Below are 26,290 nucleotides of genomic sequence, written 5' to 3'. Positions count from 1 at the left end.
TTTTCAGTCCCTTGACTCAGTTATATCTTCATACCTATGGCGAGGTAAACGGCCACGTTTGAACAAAACTCACCTTCAAAAAATTAAGTCTGCAGGTGGTCTGGCCCTCCCAAACTTTCGTTATTTGGGCCCAATTTAGGAAGTTTTTTGGTTTTCACAGCTTCTCTCTTCTTAGCCCCATTGCATCAAATCACTCTTTCAAACCATCCCTTGAGGACCCCACCTTCCAGGAATGGCACAGGAGGGGTATGATTCGTTTTAGAGATATGTTCATAGACGGCACCGTGGCATCTTTTGAGCAGTTAAGTAGTAAATTCAGCCTTCCAAAATCACATTTCTTTAGGTATCTTCAGGCTAGACATTTTGTTCTTTCCCAGACACCCAGCCCTGGTGCATCGATAGGCTTGACCACAGTTGACAAAGTTCTTGCCACAGACCCATTCAAAAAGGGGCTCATTTCGTCTTTCTATGGCATGTTGCTGGATCTTAGGAGTGCCCCTACAGATAAACTCAAAGCAGCATGGGAGCAGGACTTAGGGCTTCCCTTATCAGAGGATACCTGGGAGTCTATACTCAAACTGGTTAATACAACCTCCCTGTGCACACGTCACTGCTTAATTCAGTTTAAAGTGGTACACAGGGCTCATATTTCCAAAGCAAAGTTATCCTCCATGTACCCAGATATTAGTCCATACTGTGTAAGATGTAAAGTAGCAGAAGCCTCTCTCATCCACATGTACTGGTCCTGCCCATGTCTAAATAAGTACTGGATGGAAGTATTTCATACTCTCTCTCTGGTGCTTAAAATCAGATTAGAACCAAACCCACTGACTGCCCTGTTTGGGGTCATGGAGGGAGGAAGGAAGTTAACCACTGCACAGGGGCACACTTTGTCTTTTGCCTCCCTTTTGGCTCGTCGGGCAATTCTGTTCAGGTGGAAGGATCCCTTCCCTCCTACTCGTGCACAATGGCTGGAAGACATCATGTCCTGCTTAAAACTGGAGAAAATTAGATACTCGCTTCAGAAATCAAATAAGTTCCAGAAAGTGTGGGGACCTTTTCTAGAAGCATTCCAGACCCTGTGAACTATACTTCATATTTCTTTTGTATTCCTAGTGCAGGCTTTTGATGATAGAGTGACCTCATATTGTGATTAGTAATCTGGCAGTGACAGGGGAGGGATTAGTTTGGTCTGTAGTTTGTTTTTGTTACTATTTTATATTTTTTCATACTGTTTAATTGTTTTTTATATTTTGTACACTGGTGTATGCTATGATTAACATGCCCATGCCTACTCAAAATATTTGTAATCGACATGCAGCATTTCACCTTTTTTACTTTGTGAAAATTCCAATAAAAAGATCTTGAATTAAAAAAAAACATTTGTAGTCATTTTCATAATGAAAATGAAAGGAATTCCTGATGAGTTGATTGGAAGCTGCGTAGGAAACATTTAAAGTTCTGACATCCAGACCGTGTGTTCCTCTTGGAATAATACTTTGTATTTACATTATTGGTACAATATCTCACAACATCTATGGTGAATATATAAACCAGACTATGAGAGTAAATCATTGCTTTCCTATTCTTTTCGTGGCCTTCAGGATGACAGGAACGTTTGATAAGCAGCACACAGAGAGTTCAAAACACAAAACACATTTATCTATTTTCCTTTTTCTCTTTTCCCTCCGTGTTTTCTCCATCCCCAGCTCTCTCAGCTGCGAGGGAAGGACAGGAATGTCACCTTGCTCCATCACCTCGTGGAGCAGATCATGCTACATGAACCAAGCTTGGTCGCATTCACCCAGGAATTGGTAGAATTTGAAACGGATCCAGGAGGTATTGAGATTTGTTCAAAACTTAATTTTTTTTTAAATTAAGCTCTGCTGAGTTTAAGTGCATTTTTCCGTCTGTATTATTGTTTTTTCTCATTTATTTAAAGCTTCCATCAAAGGCCTGACTGCAGAAGTGGATGGTGAGTAGATCAGATTTGCCTACTGCAGGAAATCACATTGTATAAAAAGATACTCCTTACTCGCTACGGTTGCTGTAATCTAAGTTATTCAGAAGAAGATGCTGCAGTAACAGTTATAGATATTTCTGCAGTTGTAGTCCAGTTTATTTTGTTGAAACACAATCATTTTCTTATCTTAGGGGCAAGGCTGTCAGTCCAGTTTCTTTATGATGACTTGCTGTAGCTATTAGTACAAATACAACTCTTGACAGGATCAGCAGGACAGACGGAAGGCTCAGCGCTTCAGTGCTCAGACCCCATGGATTATTACCAAGTTGTGTGTTTTTGTTTCTTTAGTGCTGAAGAATGAACTGCAGAAAGTTATTCAGTACAGGAAAACCTCCAAGAAAAGACATGCTGGAGAGCAACCCCCAAACTTCTCCAAAACCCTGAAGGTGAGGTGATGTAAAACTTGATTTATTTGCAGGATACAGATCTCCTTAAGAAAAACTAAACCACGTCCCTTGTTACAAAGACCTTTAGTTCTTATTCAGAAAGGTGGCATTTCTTTCTTCGTTAAAGCGTTCTTCTCCTTTAAAATTGATAAAGGGTTTGTGGATGTGAGTGCATTGGAAAGGCAGAGCATCCGCAGCCTGTCATGAAATACATTTGCATTTCTGTTCCCTTCTTGTTAACTAATAATTAAAATGCCAACTGGCAATAGCTCTAAGCCTCGTTGAGTTTGTTTCATGTTAAACCATTTTGTGTTCCCAGTCAAAACTTACTGTTCTTTAAAAAGTTTGTCTTGAATTATTTTTTATCTTATTTTTATTTTTTTTTATCAACCTAAGTTTTTGTGAACATTACAAGTTTTGTTCTTTTATTTGCTAATTATGGCCTTTATCAAAGGTCTGAACTTGAATTTGAGTTTTGAATGGATTATTTTGACTCTGAAATAATCAGTAGTCTGGGTCAAAGTTACATTTGTTGCTAATGTAAACACGTTTTATAATCAATTCTGAAATTGTCACGGTAAAAATGGAAAGAGTATGAGACTACCTAGATAATTTAGTTACTCATATATATTTATATTGTCTCTTATAGCGTGTTTAGTGGACAAACCTATAGACTTGAAGCGAGCCCCATTAATCATGTGAGGAAGGGAGATATTCATGAAAATTTAAAAAAATATATGATCGACATTAAGAGCATCTAAATTTGTGCAACAAAGATTATTTTGTATGATTATAGGAAAACTATTGTAATATTTGTGGTTGTTGCTAAGGTTGTTGTTCATACTTTCTGAGTAGTACGACAGTATGACTTAATTAACTGGAGCAGAAGCCTGACTCCTCCTCATAATTTAAACCCTGACTAAAACCACCTGAGGGATTATTGAATTATTTTTTAATGTCAGGGAATTAACGTACAGCAAAAGGGCATGTTTTTAACTGATTCTGCTAAGAGGCTGATTGAAGTGAAGACACCTTCACAACCACAGTTCATTTGTACAATCTTCTAAATCTTAAAGCAGCACTATGAAACTTTTCCACCTTAATATAATCAGTCATTGTGATGGTACAATCAACTTCCAACAGGTTTAATGAACCTCTGTCATGGTCTGAGGGGTCTGTATCTCCTTCACTGGCACTATGTAACTTTGAGGAGCATGGTAGGAACCCTGCCACACTAAAAAACTACACATTTTTACGGCTTTGACTGCTTTACGGCATACGTCACTTCCCCCTCCTTCCCCATTCGTAGTGGAGACCAAAGCTGGGCGGGGCGTGGAGCGCAGAGCTCAGCAGAAGCTGGTATCATGGCCCAAGCAGCGGAAAAAAACAAGTTTTATCGGAGGAGGAGAAAAAAAGAAATCAGGAGAGTAACAAGCTAACTGCCCGGACAAGAATAAACATTGTCCCGGCGTTCACTCGCTGGCGTGAGCTGAAAGACGAGGAGGGATGTCCGACAAGAGAGACAGAATTGTTATGATACAAATGTAAATGTAGAGTTCTATGTTCAATAAGAACATTAGACATTAGAATGTTTTCACATACAGGGGATTCGTCTTGGGTTCTAGTATTATTCCTGAGAACTGTAAAATCATGCAGGGCTGATCTGCAAAATATAAGGAATGGGCATTCAGTTATTCACAGTATGTTGGACTACTAATTTATGATGAAGTCCCTCTAAAAAACGTGACAGGAAAAAGGTGCAGTAGAACCAAACCAGAGCGTTTGTAGTTTGGGGCTCATTATCTGGCTGAAACAGGACGGGGGGGCGGGGTCGACTTCACTAATAAAACCAAGTTGAACTTAGAGATTTTCAACATCTTCATATTATATTGTTTAGCCAAAAATAGATACATTACCTCTTCACTATCCATCCTGCAAACGACCGCTGAAAACAGAAAAGTAGTTTTGAAAGTCCGTCCCGTCTTATTTCATTCACTATCAAAATAAATGCAGTGACGGGGACAGGAGTTTTCCGGCAGTACGTGCTGGTGCTCATGGGAAATGTAGTTTCTTTCTGGTAAAGCACTACCACTTTGGTCCAAAGGAGCCGCCAAACTCAACAAAAGCTGAAAGTTACATTGTGCTGCTTTAAGGCCGCGTTCAGACTGCAGGCAAATCTGATATATCTGATTCCTTCTCATATCCGATTTTCAGGGCTGACTGTCCACACTGTTTTTAGCAAGTGTCCATATCGGATCTGGCTCTGTTCAGACTGGGCCACATCATTGACTGATCTGACGGGTTGCCATAGCAACGACGTCGGAGCGGAGGCGTCACCCAGCGCGTGTATTGTGTGAAGTCATGTATTTCTTTTATATATATAAAAAATCCCAAAATATCTGTACCGTTTCTGATTGGGTCGGCACTGCGCATCATTTTTAGACATAACAATGAACGCATATCGCAAAAGTTGTGTCTCGGTGGAGGGACCCGACGTCCCAGCAGAAACAGAGAAAAGTGTTCAGAACAAAACCATCAGCAAACTAACAAACCAACCAACAAAGCTCAGAGTTAACAAAACGAACCAGCAATGAACAACTGGCAGCCCCGCTCCATACCCTCTCCTCCTAGGAGGAGAGGGGCTGACGGGCTGCAGGTTCAGGCTCACAGCGCGACTGAAGGCTGATTTATGGTTCCGCGTTACACCGACGCAGAGCCTACGGCGTAGGGTACGCGGCGACCCGCGCCTACGTGGAAATGCGGTCTTTTTTTCTGCTATTAAAACATGATTTGTAATGTGAATTTGCAACACTCAAACTACAAATAATAGTTTTTGACGTGACATCAGAGATTGTAAATGCTCTCTGTGAAAGGATGAGTAGCTCAACAACTGGAAATGGGCGGGTGGTTTGGAGCGTCTGGGACAGTCATATCCGATCTGAGTGTTTGGATGTTCAGACTGAGACGCATCTGCCCAAATGAGATATGGATCGGATATGAAACTACCTCCTGGAGGTGGTTTCCATCTGGTTTGCAAAAATCGGATATCATGCGGTTTGGGACTGTTCAGACTTCAAAAGAGTCATCCAGTTTCAATCTGGATGGGCTAAAAATCGGATATTTGCCTGCAGTCTGAACGCGGCCTCAGTGTCTGCGGTTGTAAAAACAGTTGAAGAAGAATTCTTCCGTAACTAAAACATTTCTGCATAACAAAGCCCAAGGATTACCGGTTGTTTCAGTCATGTGGGCGTGTACCAGACCTGCTGCCACGGCAAAGCAGCATTAGATTGAAGTCCATTTGCATCTCACTCACTCACAGTTGAGAAACAGAAAAAGTGTGTATCTTTATCTTTAGTTTTGTCATCTAATTTACCAGTGACTAACTAATTTGAGAGAAGCTCAAACTCAGGAGTTCCTTGTCCGTCTTTTTATTTCTCAGATGACAATTGAGAAGCACAACATGGATCTTGCTTCGCTGACGAAGTCATGTGAGGAGATGAAGAAATTCTACTCTGTGATTCTGGTAATTCACAACTCATCATTTCCATCTTTCTTTATACAGTTTCAAGGATGTCTGTCTCCTCTTCTGCCAGTGTCTATATTGCCCTCTTCAATTATTTGTCACCTCACCCCCCTCATTTATACTGCCAGTGCACAGACAGTGATATCTAAAAGGGAAAAGGTTTTCCTTAGGGCTCACAGAAATGATGATGCATCTCGTATCAGGTTCATAGCTGTGGCTTTGGTATCATTTCACATCTAGTAGAGCTGACTTACAGCCTTGACCTGTTTCATTGTTTCTATCTTTGATAAATTCATCATGATCATCGTAATAATGTGTCTTTTCAATAAATGTACCAAAAAACGATTAAAGTATTAATTATTATAGCATAAATCAAGTGTTACTGTCTAAATGTTAAAAAGGTGATGTACAGGGCTGTCTCAGAAAATTAGAATATTGTGATAAAGTTCTTTATTTTCTGTAATGCAATTAAAAAAACAAAAATGTCATACATTCTGGATTCATTACAAATCAACTGAAATATTGCAAGCCTTTTATTATTTTAATATTGCTGATTATGGTTTACAGTTTAAGATTAAGATTCCCAGAATATTCTAATTTTTTGAGATAGGATATTTGAGTTTTCTTAAGCTGTAAGCCATGATCAGCAATATTAAAATAATAAAAGGCTTGCAATATTTCAGTTGATTTGTAATGAATCCAGAATGTAGGACATTTTTGTTTCTTTAATTGCATTACAGAAAATCACAATATTCTAATTTTCTGAGACAGTCCTGTATTAACTAATGAGGCATCATTCCACAGTTTTGAGTTTCATGTTTAATTTAATGTCCATCATGCTGAGTTTGATTTAGTGACATCTTATTCAAAAAATGTCTTGACAAGGCTCTAATGCATCCATTAATATCTTGAGCATTTATGGTGTAAGTGCTCCTTTTGTTGTCCTGGATTCTTAATGCAGCAACCTTCCTAAAGAGAGAACTACACTTGCCTTTCAGGATTTATCTCAACATGAAATGTCTCAGAAAGACAACTGCTCTGTCTCATATATCAGATTTAGCGAGCGCACTGGTCCAGGTGTAATCTTCCATCACGTTCTCTTTTACGGAGGACATTTCCTTCGCTCTCTAGCCTGGTTTAGATTAGGTGTACCGATCTCAACATCACTTTTGACAACTTAACAAGTTCTATGCTTTATTATAGTTTCCCTTGGGAAAAAAAGCAATCAGTGCTTAAGTATTGCCTATTTTCTTAGCTATTCTATATGTCAGTCATCATAGAGTCCACTTGGCCTTCCTGCTGCATCGTAGCTGTGAGATGTAGCATGAGCTCTGAGCTTTTCATGTTCATATTCCCACCAGTTTTATTTCTGTGCTTCTCATAAACTCTCCAAGTGTGTTTGTGTGTGAAGCCTGGTGCTGTTGGCTGAACCATAAGTCACCAAATGTTCTGGCACAATCCGTCTGGCCCCTCCAGTCAGACAAACATGAGTGTTTGTTCATTTTGAGTGTGAAGTCTTCACATTTGTGTTGAGGACTGTTGAGCACTTCTATCCAGAGAGAGAACTCTCAGGATAGAGAGAACTTTTATCCATCTGTGATGGATTTACTCTTATTCAACTTCAGGTGAAACAGTGTCAGAAAAATGGCCCCAGATGAAAGTATAGAAAATCATCAAGATGAGACCAAACCAAAAAAGACTGGGCATTTTTCCAGACTGCATACTGGATATTCTACATATACAATCATTTAGTACACGTCTGCTCACACTATACGATCATAATCCTCACGTCGGACTTCTGTTACTGGAACTGCAACGACAAAAAGAAGTGGAAGAGGAGGAACCCCCGAACTTGGCAATTTGTGCCATTCTGTGTGGCAATAAATCACAAAAGATTAGACAACGTTGTGATTGGACAAGGAATTGGCTATTAAAACATGATTTGTAATGTGAATTTGCAACACTTTAAAGGAGCTTGGGGCAGGATTTATGAAAAAAATTCGTAAACGTTTTAAGTTTTCTAGTAATAATGTCAGATGAAGCGTTCCAAACCAAAAAGAATGTTTCCTCTAGTGTATCTCTCCGTTGCCTTGAACAGGCTGTGTGCTGCAAAATGTGCTGCAATTCTGGGGCTGAATTTCCCGCGCTGTCCTGCGGATGTGACGTCACATGACGCTGCATGCACGTTCTCCCCGTTCTCCCGTGCCGGCTTCACTGTTGGCTGCAGTACCCCCAACGGCCGTCGTGGTGAAGGGTGGCGCTAGAGAGTCTCATTTCTTAAAAGGAGCCTCATGCTCCTTTAAATAAAAACTATCCAGTTAATTTGCTCCATCCGGATAGAGTGAATTTGGTTGTGGTTGTTTCAGATGTTCTTGTCCAGTTTTGTTCTTACATCCGTTCCCTCAGATTCCTGCAACTAAACTTGGATGTACATTCCAATAAAGGTTAGGATAAATGATAACATGCCTCTGAAGTTTGACTTTTTGCACCATTACAATACTTATAGGCAACTAGTCATCATATCTCCTGCTCTCTGAAACACATGTTAATGCTCAATAGTACACATATATGCTTCTTTAATATATTTGCATTATTATACTGTATACTGTATACATTATATTGTATGAGGATCTTGGGTGGCAGCAAACACTTCAGGGTGTCAGTCAGGACACGTATACGCTGCAGGTGAGTTTGAATGATCACAGAGTCCAGGAATAAAGTTTCAGCTCATTATGAGTTCTGTGCTCTCATTACAAGTCGTTTTTGGTTACTGAAACATAAACACAACAATACTGGTTGATTAGAAAAAAAAGTACATATTAAACATAAACATACCCTGAGCTGGATATATCTCTAACACCATAACTGAAATTACAGCTCTAGATGAGTTATGAAATTAAAGTCAGCATTAATCAGTTATCACAGAATGAACATTAAGAAAAGAGGGGGTCGTCTTATAATCAGGGTCGTCTTATATTCGGGCCATTACAGTACTTGCACAGGGCTCTCTTTCTTGTTTTCCTGGATGAGAAGTCTTTGCTGAGGCAGGTAAAATCCAGTTTTCTAAGAATATCACTCTCAATGCTCATCAAAGACGGTGATTGAGTCTGTTTTGGCCCATTGTGGATCTCAGTTTATTCTTCACAAGTCCAAGTTTTCAAAATGATCGCTCCCCACTGGCATTGATAACAGGTAAAGTCAAAAAGAGTCTGTGCTATATCAATATTTGGAAACACTGACTGTAGTCAGTTTCATGTTTCCCCTGAAACAAATACTGCAGTGGTGAGTGTTTTTGACCAGTCAGTGTATTAAGCAATAATTAGGCAATCATACATTAGCAGTGTAATAGTGATTAGTGCCACTAACTACTCCACAAGTTTTACTTCCTTGTTACAATTCAGTTGTCAGACCCTCAATAAGTCTGAGGCACAAATGCCAAGAATGTACTGCTTTATTAAGAATTATGTTTTACTTAGGCTAAGAATTCCTTTGAAAGTATCCTTGAATTAATCAATCTATACTACTAATAATAAAGGGCTAATAATAATGAAGTCCAGCTGTCCAGAAGAGTCTTTAATACTGTAGTGTGTGTGCATGCCGATAACTCATGTGATGTCTGTGCTGTGAGATTTCTTGTAGTAATGTCTGCCAATGTTCACATGAACAATATTCAGAAGCTTTTAAAAATGCATTAATAATATACAAGCAAAATGAAAGGACAGAGACGGCAGTGGAGGCTGAGACTGAGCTTGAGCCGGTGCAGTCCACAGCATGCAATAAATCAATTATTAGTACATTTGGCAGCTGTGAAACTTTCTGAGAAAGTTGGACTTCAGAAGTACAAGCGTTGCTACGACGGTGAACCTTAACCCCCAGGTGTAAGTATGAATTAGGAATGAATATTTTCCTTATTATATAAGTGCACTTAAGGACTCCAGTGCATGCAGAAGCAATGCATGAGGTCATTACACGAAAAACACAATTGTTTTTCATTTTCATTTCATTTAATTATTTATTCAAACAGGTTAAAACAAAAACAAAAAAATAATCTGAATACATAAAATGTATATACCGAAAAAACAAAAAAAAACATAAGCAAAACAAAGCAAATTAAAGACACAAATCTATATGTAGATAAATATTTCCTGTTTGAAAGGGTGTAGGATGAATTTTCAAAAAACGTTTCTAGTCCTACCCCTTCTAATGTTCTGTTTTTACAATTTTTTCATTTCACAGAACTTCTGAAGAAAAGCATAAAAGAAAAGAAAAAGTGGTTCAGCTGAGCAAGGCACTTTGGTCAGGCTGTCAGTTCATGTGTCCATATCCGTTTTGTATCCATAAAGAGTATTGGTTTTAAAGATTTGTTTAAACTTACTTAGTGATTTGCATGATTTCATTTCATCTTTGCAGTTGTTCCAATAAACAATTGTTAAAAAGAATATGAATGACCCCGGCTCTGGCCCACTAATAAAAGTAATGCCGATATTAATTCCTTGCAAGTTGAAAGGTTTCATTCATTGTAAACATTCCAGAAAGTAATTTGTGTGTGTGTGTGTGTGTGTGTGTGTGTGTGTGTGTGTGTGTGTGTGTGTGTGTGTGTGTGTGTGTGTGTGTGTGTGTGTGTGTGTGTGTGTGTGTGTGTGTGTGTGTGTGTGTGTGTGTGTGTGTGTGTGTGTGTAGGTTAAATTTGGAGAGCCAGCGGATCAAGACTCCCAGCAGCTCTTCGGGGTGATCTGTCAGTTCCTGCATGACTTTAAGAGGGCCCATGCTGAAACTGTGTGAGTTCAGCAGCCGCCCAGATTGCACTTTTATGCTGCTTGTTAAAATGAAAGTCCGATCCCATCGTCTTGGGGAGCTCTCACATGGAGTACCATTAATCTTTTGCTCCCCCAATTAGGCAGATTAAAGTGCTGAAATCTGCCAGCACATACAGATTTCTAGGGAAGACAGAAAAGATGACGGTGGATTACTGGTGACATTCTGTCTTCATCAGTGGTACGGCTTGTACACCGCAGTCCAGTACAATCAATGTACATGCTAACTTCACCGACTCAAAATAGACTCACGCACTAGTCCTGTCTAGCATTTTTGTTCTTGCCAATCGTGCTGCCTTTTGGGCTCCAGTGAAAGTACCTTCACTTGTGAATATCATGTACTACATTGAAAAAATTCATTCTAAAGGGGATTCAAATATTTTTGTGTGATTTTACTTTGTGTTGCAGATGTATTTATCATGGAGAATGGATGTAATTCATGGTGTAATGACTTGTATGATGATTGTTGGTTGACTACATCAGTGGAAATCTGTCCTATGAGAATAAAACTGATCTTGGTAACTCGCATTGATGTCACAGGCTGCTTGATTTGCATTAGCGTTGTGTTTACTCACTTTTATTTAGAGACAAAAAAAGAAATGTTGAGTAGAAACCCTCACTGGCTTTATTAAAACATTGTGATGCTGAAGTGTGCTGCTAATTCCCACAGCTCCCTGCATGCAGATACAGAGAAAACACTTCAGAGTCCAACGGAGGCTGGCGTACTTTAGTTGTGTTGGTAATTTTGAGCATTCGTTTCAGCTCTGCTCAGAGACATTTCCTCTCCTGCCACGCAACGAGGAGCTCGGAGACCACTTGGGATTCAGCACCACATCCTTCTGCAACACAAAATCTCCCTTCAAAAAGGAGAAAGGTCAGGAGGAACCTGCAATTTTTGCATCTGCCCAAACTGCTGATTAACATCTACTCTGAAATGAGAGAAACACAGGGAAATCTGCCAGAGAGAAAACTGTGATTATCTGCCCCCAAAACTGTGGGGTGAGTGTGTAGGTGAGTGAGCAGGTGTGTGTGTCTGTGTAACTGTGTGTGTGCAAAGTGAAAACAAGGTTTTACCTGAACTGCAACTATAGTGGAGGAGGGAGGGCAGAACCTCGAACCCGGGCCACCAGCAGCCCCACGGAGGACCAGAAGAGGGGGGGGGGGGGAACCCCCGCCAGCAAACCCCGCCCCCTCCCAGCAGGGACAGAGGGAAGCCCCGCCCCCTCCCTGCAGGAGACAGAGGGAAGCCCCGCCCCCTCCCTGCAGGAGACAGAGGGAAGCCCCGCCCCTCCCAGCAGGAGACAGAGGGAAGCCCCGCCCCCTCCCAGCAGGTGACAGAGGGAAGCCCCGCCCCCTCCCAGCAGGAGACAGAGGGAAGCCCCGCCCCCTCCCAGCAGGAGACAGAGGGAAGCCCCGCCCCCTCCCAGCAGGAGACAGGGAAGCCCCGCCCCCTCCCAGCAGGAGACAGAGGGAAGCCCCGCCCCCTCCCAGCAGGTAACAGAATGAAGCCCCGCCCCCTCCCAGCAGGTAACAGAGGGAAGCCCCGCCCCTCCCAGCAGGAGACAGAGGGAAGCCCCGCCCCCTCCCAGCAGGAGACAGAGGGAAGCCCCGCCCCCTCCCAGCAGGTAACAGAATGAAGCCCCGCCCCCTCCCAGCAGGTAACAGAGGGAAGCCCCGCCCCTCCCAGCAGGAGACAGAGGGAAGCCCCGCCCCCTCCCAGCAGGAGACAGAGGGAAGCCCCGCCCCCTCCCAGCAGGTAACAGAATGAAGCCCCGCCCCCTCCCAGCAGGTAACAGAGGGAAGCCCCGCCCCCTCCCAGCAGGAGACAGAGGGAAGCCCCGCCCCCTCCCAGCAGGAGACAGAGGGAAGCCCCGCCCCCTCCCAGCAGGAGACAGAGGGAAGCCCCGCCCCCTCCCAGCAGGACACAGAGGGAAGCCCCGCCCCCTCCCAGCAGGACACAGAGGGAAGCCCCGCCCCCTCCCAGCAGGACACAGAGGGAAGCCCCGCCCCCTCCCAGCAGGAGACAGAGGGAAGCCCCGGGCGGAGCCTGCAGGACCAGGGGAGGAGGCAGCCAGGAAACCGGGGGTGGGGGGGTTCTATGTTCTTTGTTGTGGGTGTTAATGGAAGACTACTGTATTTTCCGCACTATAAGGCGCAGCGCATTATAAGGCGCACTAAATCTATGGTAAGATACCGTACTATAGTGGCTGGGGTTGAGTTACGTATCTACCTGATGGAGCTGCGCTACAGGAAATTACAAAATCCTACAGCAAATGCAAAAAAAAACAAGAAGAAAAGTACCGTAAAAACGTCAAACTTTATTAACAAAATAAAAACCAGCTTTGCTCCGTCTCGTCAAAGTTGCCATCATGCGAGTCAGCGTTGCTACTGTCTTGAACGTCTGTGACGATTCCTGACGTTTTTAGCGCCGTTACTTCGGCGACACCAACTACATTACCCACAATCCCCCTGAGTACAGTAACAGAAATTACCGTAATGATCACATATAAGACGCACTGCATTATAAGGCGCACTGCTGGTTTTTGAGAAAATTAAAGGCTTTTAGGTGCGCCTTATAATGTGGAAAATACGGTATTGTACCATCTCCCGCTCCACCTGGGGGCTCCGCCCCTGGGGGTGCGGCGGGGGCCCGTGGGTGAGGAGGCTGACTTGGTGCTCCTCTCCTCCTCCTGCTCCCCTACATGACTCACGCACACACAGGTCTGAGGGGTTGGGGGTCCGGGGCCTTACATGCCCCCGGACTGCCTGCTCCTCAGTTTTAATTTCATCTTAGACACCTTACACTCAACAGATATAAACTTAACAAGGACACTAATGCCCTTTTCCACTAGTATCTACTCAGCTCGCTTCTACCCGCCACGCCCCCGTCTTGCTCTTTTCCACTACGGTCCCTAGGCGGGCCGAGCCGAGCCGAGTAGATACTTTTTCTGTAACCATTCTGGCGAGGTTCTAACTGGGCTGAGCCGGGACTATTCCTGACGTCATCACCCTCCACGCCACTGATTGGTCGGGGGGCGTCAGACGTTTGAATCAGGAAGCGGGAGTCAGCGCGAGGCGACTCGCGGCGATTTTATTATACAGCTCAAACATGTGTTTGGTGATCCAACTCTGAGGGTCAGATGTTCATAAACCTGGTGGCTGAGGAGAGAATTAAAAAGGGATGTAGACGGGTGATAAGGAACGACCAGATCCACCAGGAACTCTGTTTTACTCTCAGCCGCTCACGGCTCCAGCTGATTTCTCATCAGCGCCGACCAGGAGCCGGGACGAGCCGTACCGAGGCGAGTCGGGCTGAGTAGGTACTAGTGGAAAAGCGCCATTAGGGTCTTTGGAGGGGGCAGTGTCAAACATGACACCCTGACCTCCTCCTCCCTGTTTTTAACGCATCAGTCACCTCCACTCAACACCAGGAGCGGGGCTTTGTCAGATCTGCGCTGGCTTCAGCTGGTTTCTGTTCTTATCCTACTAGTCCGGTTCACTATGTTCAGATACATGGGTTTGTAGGATGAAGACGGGGATTTGTAAAACTATACATTTTTGGAAACCTTATAACCTAACGAATCAGAAAACCAATGTTGCCATTTTTTTCGAGGTAGTTATAGCGGCCATCTTGGATCTTTAAAAATGGCTTCTTTCAAAAATGAATTTCTCAATATCTTGCCTCCTAGATGGCCTAAAATCAAGATTGCAATGGTTAAATATTATATTTTTGGGGCAAGGAATCCAATTGAGCTGATCACATTGTAAATGAGACATATGGGTGGGTATTTTGCATTTTAATCATATCTTACATTGTTTTACATGATCAAATGGCGTTATTATTGGTCCAAATGTAGCTGGTTTGACTGAGACATGCAGAGATTTCTATGGTATTTTGTAGGATGGTCCATATATTCCCAATAAAATAAAAATATCCCTATATAGGTGTATATTCTCTGTTCACTTAATATGTCACCTTCAAAAACAATTTCACTGGCTTAATCTACATCTCTGGCGGTGAAAAAACGGATGGTGCCAAAACATCTCGGATGAATCCAGGTATGTTGCTTTATCATGTTATCAGTGTAATGTTGATGTTAGGCCTACACAGCATGGCTAAGGTTAATGCTTGTTAGCAAATGTGTTGTGTCAACTGCAATGTTAATTATTTTTGTCAGAAGCTGTAAAATGATTTCTTGATATTATTTGTCCAATATATTTGAATTCTTTAGGGAGTAGCTGTGCACTGAGCAGGGAAATAAATAGGCCCACAGTGAACCAGGCTGTGTCTCTGATCCATGCAGGTATGTTGCTTCATCAGTGTAATGTTGATATAGCTTAATGCTAGTTAGCAAATGCATTGTGTCAACTGCAATGTTAATTATTTTTATCAGAAGCTGTAAAATGATTTCTTAATATTATTTGTCCAATATATTTGAATTCTGATGAATAGATGAACACACAGCAGAACAGGACCAAACAGACACAGGAGGTGAGAAACTGGCAGAGGAAGTAACAACATACCTGGATCAACTACAAGCTGCAGGTGAAGCCTCAATGACCACTGAAACTTTGGGATCCAGTCCTAGTCGTAAAATTGCTCTTGTGGATGGCATGGTGGTTGTCCAAAAGCTGACAAAGAAGCCACCAACAGTAGTCACAGTAAAAGATTTAAGTGTATGGTTCTACAGTAGACTGATGTCCCTAACCAGAGATTACGATGAGGTGATTCTGGTTTTTGATACATACAAGGCTGATTCTTTGAAGCACCTCACAAGAGAGAAAAGACGAAAAGGAAAGGACCCAATTCAATATCAAATCAGGGACGACACAAACATTAAGAGCATTCCGATGAGCCGCTTACTTTCACATGACCAATCAAAAGCGGATCTGACAGAGTACCTAGCGTCAAAGACGATTGAATACAGCCAAGAGTCCCCCAAGCTTGTCATCGCTTCTGCTGCAGCTCACACTGAGAGCAACAGTGGATTGAATTTTGAAGACAACAACCACGAAGAAGCAGACACCTTGTTAATCCACCATGCAGTTCTGGCTTCACGTCGAAACCACTCCAGTGCACAGCTCATGTTCTTCTCCCCGGACACAGATGTACTTGTGTTGGTTGTTGCAAATTATGAAATCTTGCTGGAAAATACTTGTGTTTCCATGGCATCTGGGATTTTGGAAGTGAAGCCAATATGGAATGCTCTTGGTGCAGCTCGAGCAAAAGCTTTGCCAGCGTTTCACACATTTACAGGAGCAGACAACACAGGACGCTTTTCTAGAATAGGCAAAGCTACCTGGTTTAGCATCTACCTCAAAGCTGATGACCATGCAATCAAGGCTCTTCAAATGCTTTCTGAGACTAAGAAAGTGACAGAGAATCTCCATTCTACATTAGCTAGGTTTGTTTGCACTGTATACTCTCCAAAAGGGATCCAAATTGACAACATCCCTGAACTGAGGTGGCATCTCTTCTGCAAGCACATGGCAGAAAGTGAGAAGCTTCCACCCACACTTGGTGCTCTCAAGCAGCATGTCCTAAGGGCCCATGTCCAAGCCCGCGTGTGGGGTCAGGCTGACATCGCTCAGCAAGAGTTCCTTGATCCACTACAGAACGGCTACCACAAGGACAAGGACGGCCAGCTAAAACCAGTCACAACTGAGCTCCTCCCTGCACCAAAGGCCATCATTGAAATGGTCAGATGTCAGTGTAAAGCAGACTGTTCTTCACTCAGATGTTCTTGTAATTCAGTGGGGCTCCCCTGCACAGAACTATGTCAGTGTAGCTCTGACTGCCAGAATGAAGAAGACTGTCGTGATATCATGTATGCAAGTGACAGTGATGATCACATTGAATATGCTGCAATATAGACATATCACGAATGAGAAATAATTGAACATTCAATGTACAGAGGATATTGTGTGTATAGTTTATATATAGTTGTTTTGGGTTTTTTGTGTGGTGGGGAGGCTAGCTTTTAGTGTTTGACCCCAAACTTTGTCCTACATCCCCCGAATTTCATGTCAAAGTGACTGATGATGTCATAGTGTGTCATGATGATGTGCGATGAAAAGAGTGCCACCTTTTGTTGTTAAATGCTTGATTAAAGGACCCTCAAATGGGCAAGTTGTTTCCTGTCTTTTAACATTTGTGATAAAGTGTTTGTGAATTATGCCATTGTTTGGATGATATACATATCCGGATTACCAGAAAATAACCTTTAATCATGTAATAATGCTAATTGCCAACCCATAGATTGCTCATTTACAATGGAAAACACCTCCATTGGATTCCTTGCCCAATTCCTTGCCTCAGAATGCAGATTTAACCACTCCAATCTTGATTTTAGGTCATCTAGGAGGCAAAATATTGAGAAATTCGTTTTTGAAAGAAGCCATTTTTAAAGATCCAAGATGGCCACTATAACGACCTCGAAAAAATGGCAACATTGGTTTTCTGATTCGTTAGGTTATAAGGTTTCCAAAAATATATAGTTTTACAAATCCCCGTCTTCATCCTACAAATTTACCTAAGGAACCTGACTATACATTGCACAAGAGATAAGGACATTGCTTCAGACTGTTTGCTCTGCAACAAAGAGCAAGCAGTAACTGTCATTGTGTTATAATACAGTGTGTACTACAGACAAAGTACAGTTGAATTCAACAGTTCCTAAAGACATCAAAACATGCATTTTTTTCCCAGCCTGCATCAAACAAGTACATCCAAATACATGGAGTGTTGATATTGATGCAAAACTATGATCCTTGTGGATAAGTAAGGATTCCCAGCCATCCACCATCCTCATTGTGTTGCAAGCATACATTACTGATGAAAATTTGCATGTGGAACCATGTTGGACGGCATTTCTATTTTGAGCCAGTTTCTTCTTTGTTTAATTGGCAGCTGAGGGAATAAAATTAATTCACATTAGACCAAAAGTAAACTTGTTCAGGGTCACATTCCAGCAGTTTCTGTCAATATACTTAAGACATTAAAGCTGCTATGTTATTTTAAACATTGTCATGAACTGTATGCAGCGCTGTGATGTAATCACTAAAAAAACCTTGTCCAGCACCAAATGCAAACTCAGCAACTATGCTTAGTATACAGACAGTATGCAGTGATTAATGTTTGGATTTATATTAACCAAATCATTATGAGCATGACACTGTAGAAATGCTAATGTTGCCGTGCATTTACTACAAGCTAACAGTTTGTATTGTATGTGATTAAAATGGTTATCAGTGACATTTTTAAAGTATGTACAGTAGGTGCAGTTTTTGGTCAATGTGAAGAAAATAGATTTTGCGAAACCTGCTCAGAGTTGAAGCGAAATCCGTGTCCAGCTTTCCACTCCCTGTGGTTGTGAAGCCATGCCAGGAGCTGCTAGCATCTAGCTAAACACCGCACTATAACTGAAAGTAGGGGTTTTAACTATTTCAAAATCTTTTAGCGTCTAGCTAAACACCACACTATAACTGAAAGTAGGTTGTTTAACTATTCCAAGAGCTTTTAGCGTCTAGCTAAACACTACACTATAGGGGCCGTTTTTTGGTCAATGTGAAGAAAATGGATTTTGCTTCAACTCCGAGAAGGTTTCGCGAAATCTGTGTCCTGCTTTCCACTCCCTGTGGTTGTGAAGCCATGCCAGGAGCTTCTAGCCAGTGTTGCCAACTCCTCAGTAAGGAAAGTAGCTATTGGCTGTCCCAAAAGTCGCTAGAAGTCACTAAATGACGTCATCGCCTAATTTGCATAATTGACAATTTGCATATAACTGTAATGGACGCTGTAGGAGAGAGAAATAACGTCGTGGGAGAGACAAAAGTGAGTAAAAAACACCCTAAATATGTTTAGAACTACAAATGTACAAAAATAATTTCAACATTAACAACATTTAATGATTTAAATGCTTTGTGTAGATCCACATTACACACATCAGTTTTGTCCTGTATTGTTAAATGTTATAACAGCAAATTTAATCAAAAGATTGTTATAGGCTATAGGGTGAAATTGCTAGCTCTACAACCAACCCTCCTCCTTTATCCGGGGTTGGGACTGGCAAAGTGACCCAAAAAAAAAAAGAAACATTTACATCCCGCTCTGCAAGCCAGCGGCGGCTTTGCACAAGTGCATTTCTTTTGCAGTCTGGACGCGGAGTGGTGAGGGTCTCCTCTCTGCTCTGCCCACCAGATAAGTCTCCAATAACACCAGAAAAAGTCGCTACATTTGTCGCTAGTCGCTTTTTTGAAAAAAAGTTGCTATAGGGGTCTGAAAAGTCGCTAAATCTAGCGACAAAGTCGCTAAGTTGGCAACACTGCTTCTAGCATCTAGCTAAACACCACACTATAACTGAAAGTAGGTGTTTTAACTATTCAAAGATCTTTTAGCGTATAGCTAAACACTACACTATAGGGGGCCATTTTTGGTCAATGTGAAATAAAAAAAGAGGATGGAGCCTGGACAAACAGCCATTCAGGAGATTACAACTAGCCCCAACGTCCCTAATAGGTGATTTGAAGATTCCAACACAAATGGAGGTCCAGAAGCAGCTGAGGTATCATCCTGTACAAGTTGTTTTAGCCAACAGTACCAGGATACCCTACACTCCTCTGTTGATGGTCTGAGGGAAGGCCCAGCACTAAACTCTTGCCCCATGTGAGGGTCGAACTCACGACCTTCAGATTATGAGACTGACGCGCTGCCTACTGCGCCAACGAGGCCACAACGGACTGAGAGGTGTTGATTGTTGCGGCTACATGGACTCTCCATGACTCCTTTAGCCGGCTTACGTAGTTGAATACCGTCGGGCAGGTGGCATATGCCATGTGACATGTCATGGCATGTGATGCCATGACCTTAGCTTCTAGCATCTAGCTCAGGGATCAGCAACCCATGGCTCTAGAGCCGCATGCGGCTCTTTAGCGCCGCCCTAGTGGCTCCTGGAGCTTTTTCAAAAATGTTTTTACTTTTTTTTCTTTTTCTTTTTTCCTTTTTTCCTTCTTTTTCCCTTTTTTTCTTTTTTCTCTTTTTTTCTTTTTTTTTTCTTTTTTCCTTTTTTTTTTCTTCTTTTTTTCCTTTTTTCTCTTTTTTCTGACTTTTTCCTTTCCTTTTTAATCTCGACATTTTGACTTTTTTCTCGAAATTTTGACTTATTTTTCAACATTTCAACTTTTTCCTCAACATTTGGACTTTTTCACGAAATTTTGACTATTTTCTTTACATTTCGACTTTTTTCTCGAGATTGTACTTCAACATTATTCTCGACATTTCGACTTTTTTCTCAAAATTTTGACTTTTTTCTCGAAGAGCATAGCCTAATGAAAAAAAAATCTTCCTCTAAAATATTATTTTTATTTTTCTCCTGCCTGGCCCTAATAATCTTCCATAGATTTGTGTAACAAAAAGAGTCATGTGGAAAGACATTACCCAGTTCTAACTAATATAGAAACATGCAGCATTGTCTTCATTCTAAGGCTGATACAAGACTTTTCATTTTTTGCGGCTCCAGACATACCGTATTTTCGCGACCATATGGCGCACTGTGTGGAAAGGCGCACCCTCAGTTTTGTGTGTCATTTTTGGTTTTAAAACACACATACGGCGCACCGACCCGAAAGGCGCCGTCTACGGAGACGGAGCTGCACACACACGCGCTGCAAAACACACACGCGCTAAAAATACAGCGGAAGCAAAACTTAGTTTGATATTTTATTTCACTTTTCACATCAATCAAACCCTTCAAAGGTTCATATTCTGTTTCTGCATTAAAGAATTTTAAAAAACCACCGGGTTGCTGCACATAAACCTGTCTCAGCCACTGATCATCTCCTCATCCATCCAGCCCTTTTCATTTCACTCTGGCTGGAAAAGTCTCTTTAGGGATCGCTTTTCTTTTAAAAATCACCATCGGCGGCAGTTTCTGTCCATCAGCGTGGCAGGCCAGCACAAGATTAAATAAACTTTTCATACCGCGTTGTGCTGCGGATCCCGACCGCGGCGGTCCCGGGTCCCGCTCCCCGTCTGCTCCCTCGCGCTGGACCGGGTCCGCTCCCCGTCTGCTCCCCCGCGCTGGACCGGGTCCCGGGTCCCGGTCCGCCCCGCCCCCCGCACTGGTCCCGCGTCCCGGGACCCTCGCGCTGGACCCGCTCACACACACGCGCTGTCGGGGAGCCGGTACCGGGTTGTATCCGACACCGCTAATTCAGCTGCGCCAGTCCGAATTTCCAGACCTGTCTCAGCTTCTTGATCATCATCATCCCTTCATCCAGCCCCCCCTTTTCATTCGCCCTTATAATGACTCCGGCTGGAAACGTCTTATGCAAAGTTTTTCTTTTAAAAATCCCCATACAGTTTCTGTCCATCAGCTGCGCCAGGCAAGCGCCACATAAACCAGTAAGTGTGTGTGTCGCGCCGCGAACACACACCCGCGCATGTCGGGATCCGGTACCGGGTTTGTAACCGACAGATTTGGCTGCAAATTTTGGAGGGTGAAGCTGATCCAACCTAAGACAGACCCCAGAAATCTCTGCTCGTAAAGCGGCCAGGAACCAGGTCGATCGGACCGCTTTGGGAACCAGGAAGTCGGGCTGCAGCAGCGCCCATCACCGCGGCTTTAACCGGGGAAAGTCACCGGTTCCGACCGGCCGGGACCGGAGGAGCCCACATGGACTTTTAGTAGGGGCTCCCGGGGAAAGAGCACCGGCATTTCAGCCGGATCTGCAGCGGGGATGCGGCGATCGGAGCCCGCAACCCCACGGCAGGTGCTTCCTCGGTTCCGACATGCAAAACACACGCGCTGCAGAACAAGTGTGCTTATTTAAATAGAGCGGAGCAAAACTTAGTTTGATTGTATTTTATTTCACTTTACACATCAAGCAAATCCTTAAAAGTTTTCATCATCTGTTTCGCATTAAACAGCTCAGTGGAGTCTCATTCACGTCGCAACTCACGGGGGCTTCACCCGCCCCCTTCTCTTTTTACCGTTCTCATGGTGGCCGGCCTGACATTACCGTAATTCAGGTAATAGACACGGCGCACCGTTTCAAAAGGCGCCCGGGACATTTAAAAAAAAAAAAAAAAAAAAATATGTGCGCCTTATGGTCGCGAAAATACGGTATTTGTTTTTTGTGTTTTTGGTCCAATATGGCTCTTTCAACATTTTGGGTTGCCGACGCCTGATCTAGCTAAACACTACACTATACAGTAACAATGCTCTAAGAGTTAGTTGTTTTTTTAAAATATGTGAGCAATGACCAAAAAAAAAGAAAAAACTACTTGCGCAGTGGAGCCGGAGCATTTTGAATTGCATGTCTACACAACTTGCTCCTAATTAGCTAAACAAAGTTATTTGCACAAGATAAAGGGATTATATTGCCAGGGAAATCTTATTTTAGTTTACACAAAGCTACTGTATAACTCCACCTCGAATTAAAGCCTCTGAGCTGCGCAGAGGCTAACCAGCTTTTCTGTATGTATAAAAGATTCATGAGTATACCAAATATTAAGTTTGACTCACGACTCATGATAATAGTTAGTTCTACCCTTGACTGACAGCTCTCAGTCTGTCTGGTTTTTTTCTTCCTTTCTTTTGCTTAGAAAAGTGTCACGTGCTCTAGTTATTATGCTAATAATTTTAAATGTGTATGCACTAAAAGCAGAGAAACAAGCCTCCACTTTTTACTATTATTGCTGCTAATGTTGCTCAAAAATGTCTTACGGGGCACACGTAGAGTAGGTTCTCTACTTATGACTAGAGGGTTGTTGTTTTAATATAAACATTTTTTCTTTCATTTGTCCTTTTTCAATGGTAAAATGATCAATATTCCTTACAAAGTAGCAAGGAAGAAGAAAAATATGATGTGATCTGTAATCATATCAGATAGAGAATATTATGTATTTTAGATGCAGCCTCTCACCTGGAGGTGAGTTAAGAACCATGAGCTCATCACTCAGGAGATGGATTTGATCTGTGACTAGATTTTTAACAATAAATTACAGAATTTCATCTTATCCTGACATTGTGTCACACAATTGAGAGAATGGTACATGTACTTTACTTTATTACATTGTTGAGGAAGCCTGGTATCATGACATGATAATAATAAAAGATTAAATCAATAGTGCATGTTATCATTAAAGAGGTTTTTAATTCTTAAATAAAAAAAAAAACATCCTAGGAGGTAGACTGTATATCTTTTTTTTAATTCCTGTTCTACTGTGCTTTACCCCCTAATAAAAATATTTTTTTAAAAAAGAGGTTTTTAATGAGACTTTTGTCATCTTAAGTCTCATAAAAATTAGGTCATGAACATTAAAAAGATATTTTCTCCCACTGGACGGATGCTTTAACTCCACTAACGTTTCAAATGTGAAGTTGACGAGGCAGACGCTCGGACTTGTTTTCTCAGCGCAGGTGGACATAATTTGCACAGAAATGTTACAGACAATGTGTAAAATTCCTGCAGATAACGAGAGAGAGAGAGAGAGAGAGAGAGAGAGAGACGTTGCGTCCGCAACGTCTCTCTCTTCGCTAGTCATGTAAAGATGCACCGGGCTCGGACCACCGTTGCCATGGGGATGGTGCCCATTGCTATGCTAGTGTGTGCCTTGCATTGTGGGTAATGTAGTGTGAAGTCGTCGAAAAGATTGTGCCAGATCTTTATGAACAGCAGAAGAAAAACGTTGTGGCTGAACTCTCCCGAGCAGCATCCTCTGTTGCACTCATGACAGATAGGTGGACGTCCAGGGGAACGGGGAGCTGTGTGATGATAACTGCTCACTTCATCACTGCAGACTGGGAGATAATAAGTTCAGTGCTGCAACACGCCCTCTCTACGAGAGTCACACAGGCACTCATCTTGCACAGGTACTGACACAAGCAGTGGAGGAACGGAAGATAAAGAGGCCCAGTACTGTTATCCCACTCACAACTGATAATGCCAAAAATCATATAAATGCAGTGAATGAGGCAGGACTGGCCCCACAGATGCGGTGCTTTGCACATGTAATGACTTTGGCATCACAGAAGGGAATCTCTGGATCAGGAAGGGGGTTTCCTACTTCCACCGAAAAACAACAGCGGCTCATGTGCTTAAGACAAAGCAAGAAATGCTGAAGCTGCCTCATTCATGATGTCCCGACAATGGGACTCTGCTAATGACATGTTGGAGCTGTATACTCTGCACTGTTCGACAAGTGCTAGGAGAAAAATCCTTTCTCCTCGTCTTTCCCCTGTGTTGTACATACTGTATACAAATGACTGCTGTAGCACTTTTGAAAACTGTCATATACTGAAGTTTGCAGATGACACTGTTTTAGTGAGCCTGCTGAAAAGTACTGAGACTTCACATGGTCCTGTGTTTGAATACTTTTTAAAATGGTGTGAGGAATCTTTTTTATCTTTGAATATCTTAAAGACAAAGGATATGTGTATGGATTTCAGACGCGTGCAGCCCTCTCCTGTTAGTAAAGTGATTGAGGGTACCTTTCTGTTTAGTAAAGCCTATAGTTAGTGTTTAGTAAATCTCTAGCTGGTGTTGGTAAATCTCTAGTTAGTGTAAACTCTAGTGTGTTAGAGTCAGTAGTCATAGTTGCAGCTATAGAACAAAACTATAATAGTTAGTCTCAAATATAGCTTCGCGGTAGATATGCTGCTATAGGCTTATGCTGCAGGGGGGCACCGACATGATCTGCTGGGCGGTGCCTCTCACCCTTCTTCTCCTCTCCTCTTCCCTTCCTCTCTTCTCCATTACCATTTTTATTTATTATAAATATCTCATAGCTATCATTTTTGTCCATCGTTCCTGTAGTTTCTTGTGCCGGCCCCCCTTTTTTCTCTTTTGTGTATGTTTGCAGGCCGGAGCCTCGGGAGCTGCGTTCTGGCCTGTGTTTCCGGCCCTCCCCCCCATCTCCGGTCATCCCGTTGCTGCTTCCACCTGCCTATGTGGATGTCTGCTGTTGCTGCTTCCGCCTGCCTGCACCCCCCACCCCTGGTCATCCCGTTGCTGCTTCCACCTGCCTGCTGTGTGCTGCTGACGTTCCTGACCCCCCAGTCTGGCCTTCGGCAGGAGAGTCCCCCCTTATGATCCAGGTCCTGGTCCAGGTTTCTTCCTCCTAAAGGGGAGTTTTTTTTGCCACTGTTTGGATTAAGGTTTTTCTCCCACTAGGGGAGTTTTTACCTGCCATTGTTTATATAATAATTGCTCGGGGGTTTATGTTTATGTTCATGTTCATGTTCTGGGTCTCTGGAAAGCGTCTAGAGATAACATCTGTTGTATTAGACGCTATATAAATAAAATTGAATTGAATTGAATTGAGGGTGAAGAAGTTGAAATTGTTGAGTCCTATAAATATTTAGGCACTATTATTGACAACAAACTGTTATTTGGAAAAAATTCAGACTCAATATATAAGAAAAGCCGCAGCGCTTTTTTTGTCATCGAAAACTCTCTAAATTCCAGGTGGATTCTTCCCTGATGACTATGTTTTATCGGTCTTTAATCGAATCTGTTATCACTTTTTCTTTCATTTGTTGGTTTCAATCTTTGAAAGTCAAAGACAGAAACTTGCTCAATAAGGTTGTCAGTCTAAGCAGTAACATCATTGTGTCGGCTCAACAAACTTTACAAGAACTTTATAACAAACAGCTGATCAAGAACTCCATGTTGTCTGATTCTCACATCCCTTAATAAACAGTTTCAGTTTCTACCATCAGTTACTGCTTAGACTCCCTTTTGCATAGACCAGGGGTCGGCAACCCAAAATGTTGAAAGAGCCATATTGGACCAAAAACACAAAAAACAAATATGTCTGGAACCACAAAAAATGAAAAGTCTTGTATGTATAAGCCTTAGAATAAAGGCAAATGGCAAAAGGCGAAATATCAAGAAAAAAGTCCAAATGTTGAGAAAAAAGTCGAAATTTCGAGAAAAAAGTCGAAATGTCGAGATTAATGTTGAAGTACAATCTCGAGAAAAAAGTTGAGAAAAAAGTCGAAATGTCGAGAAAAAAGTCAAAATTTCGAGAAAAAAGTCGAAATGTTGATATTAAAAAGGAAAGGAAAAAGGAAGAAAAAAGAAAAAAGAGAAAAAGGAAAAAAAGAGAAAAAAGAAGAAAAAAATTAAGAAAAAAAAGAGAAAAACGAAAAAGAAGAAAAAAAGGAAAAAAGAAGAAAAAGAAGAAAAAAAGGAAAAAAAAAAGGGTAACATTTTGGAAAAAGCTCCAGGGAGCCACTAGAGCGGCGCTAAAGAGCCGCATGCGGCTCTGGAGCCGCGGGTTGCCGACACCTGGCATAGACTAACAGATACAAACACTCCTTTGTTCCTCCGCTATTCTTTTAAATGCCGGAAGGCATCAACACACCTGATTCTAATTAATGATCGTCATCAGTTTCTCATTCAGGTCTGCACAAGTCTGTTAGTGACACAGTCCTTAACAGGGTAGCAGGGTGTAAAGAAACAGGGATACATCTAAAACCCTCTAGACCAGTGTTCCCTAGCCCTGCCCTATCTGATGATGATGTGAGAGTGGCAGAGGAGG

General features: G+C 42.3%; 1 protein-coding gene and 1 non-coding gene across 2 annotated transcripts in view; one reads left to right on the top strand and one right to left on the bottom strand.

Moving 5' to 3' along the window:
- Positions 1-11,266, top strand: part of LOC133456670 (uncharacterized) — a 67,085-nt gene extending 55,819 nt beyond the window's left edge. The window contains exons 13-17 of the mRNA XM_061735196.1: positions 1,710-1,839; positions 1,943-1,975; positions 2,312-2,409; positions 5,849-5,932; positions 10,613-11,266. Coding sequence (XP_061591180.1) covers positions 1,710-1,839; positions 1,943-1,975; positions 2,312-2,409; positions 5,849-5,932; positions 10,613-10,714 — 447 coding nt within the window. The 3' untranslated portion in view covers positions 10,715-11,266. The remainder of the gene's footprint in view (positions 1-1,709; positions 1,840-1,942; positions 1,976-2,311; positions 2,410-5,848; positions 5,933-10,612) is intronic.
- Positions 11,267-19,400: 8,134 nt separating this feature from the next.
- trnam-cau (transfer RNA methionine (anticodon CAU)) lies at positions 19,401-19,473 on the bottom strand. Its single transcript has one exon. It is a non-coding gene; the product is annotated as a tRNA-Met (tRNA).
- Between the last annotated feature and the right edge of the window lie 6,817 nt (positions 19,474-26,290).

The sequence above is a fragment of the Cololabis saira genome, chromosome 12, assembly GCF_033807715.1.
Source record: "Cololabis saira isolate AMF1-May2022 chromosome 12, fColSai1.1, whole genome shotgun sequence".
Classification (NCBI taxonomy): Eukaryota; Metazoa; Chordata; class Actinopteri; order Beloniformes; family Belonidae; genus Cololabis; species Cololabis saira.
The sequence above is the reverse complement of the archived record's forward strand: the minus strand, read 5'-3'. Positions and strand labels throughout refer to the sequence as shown.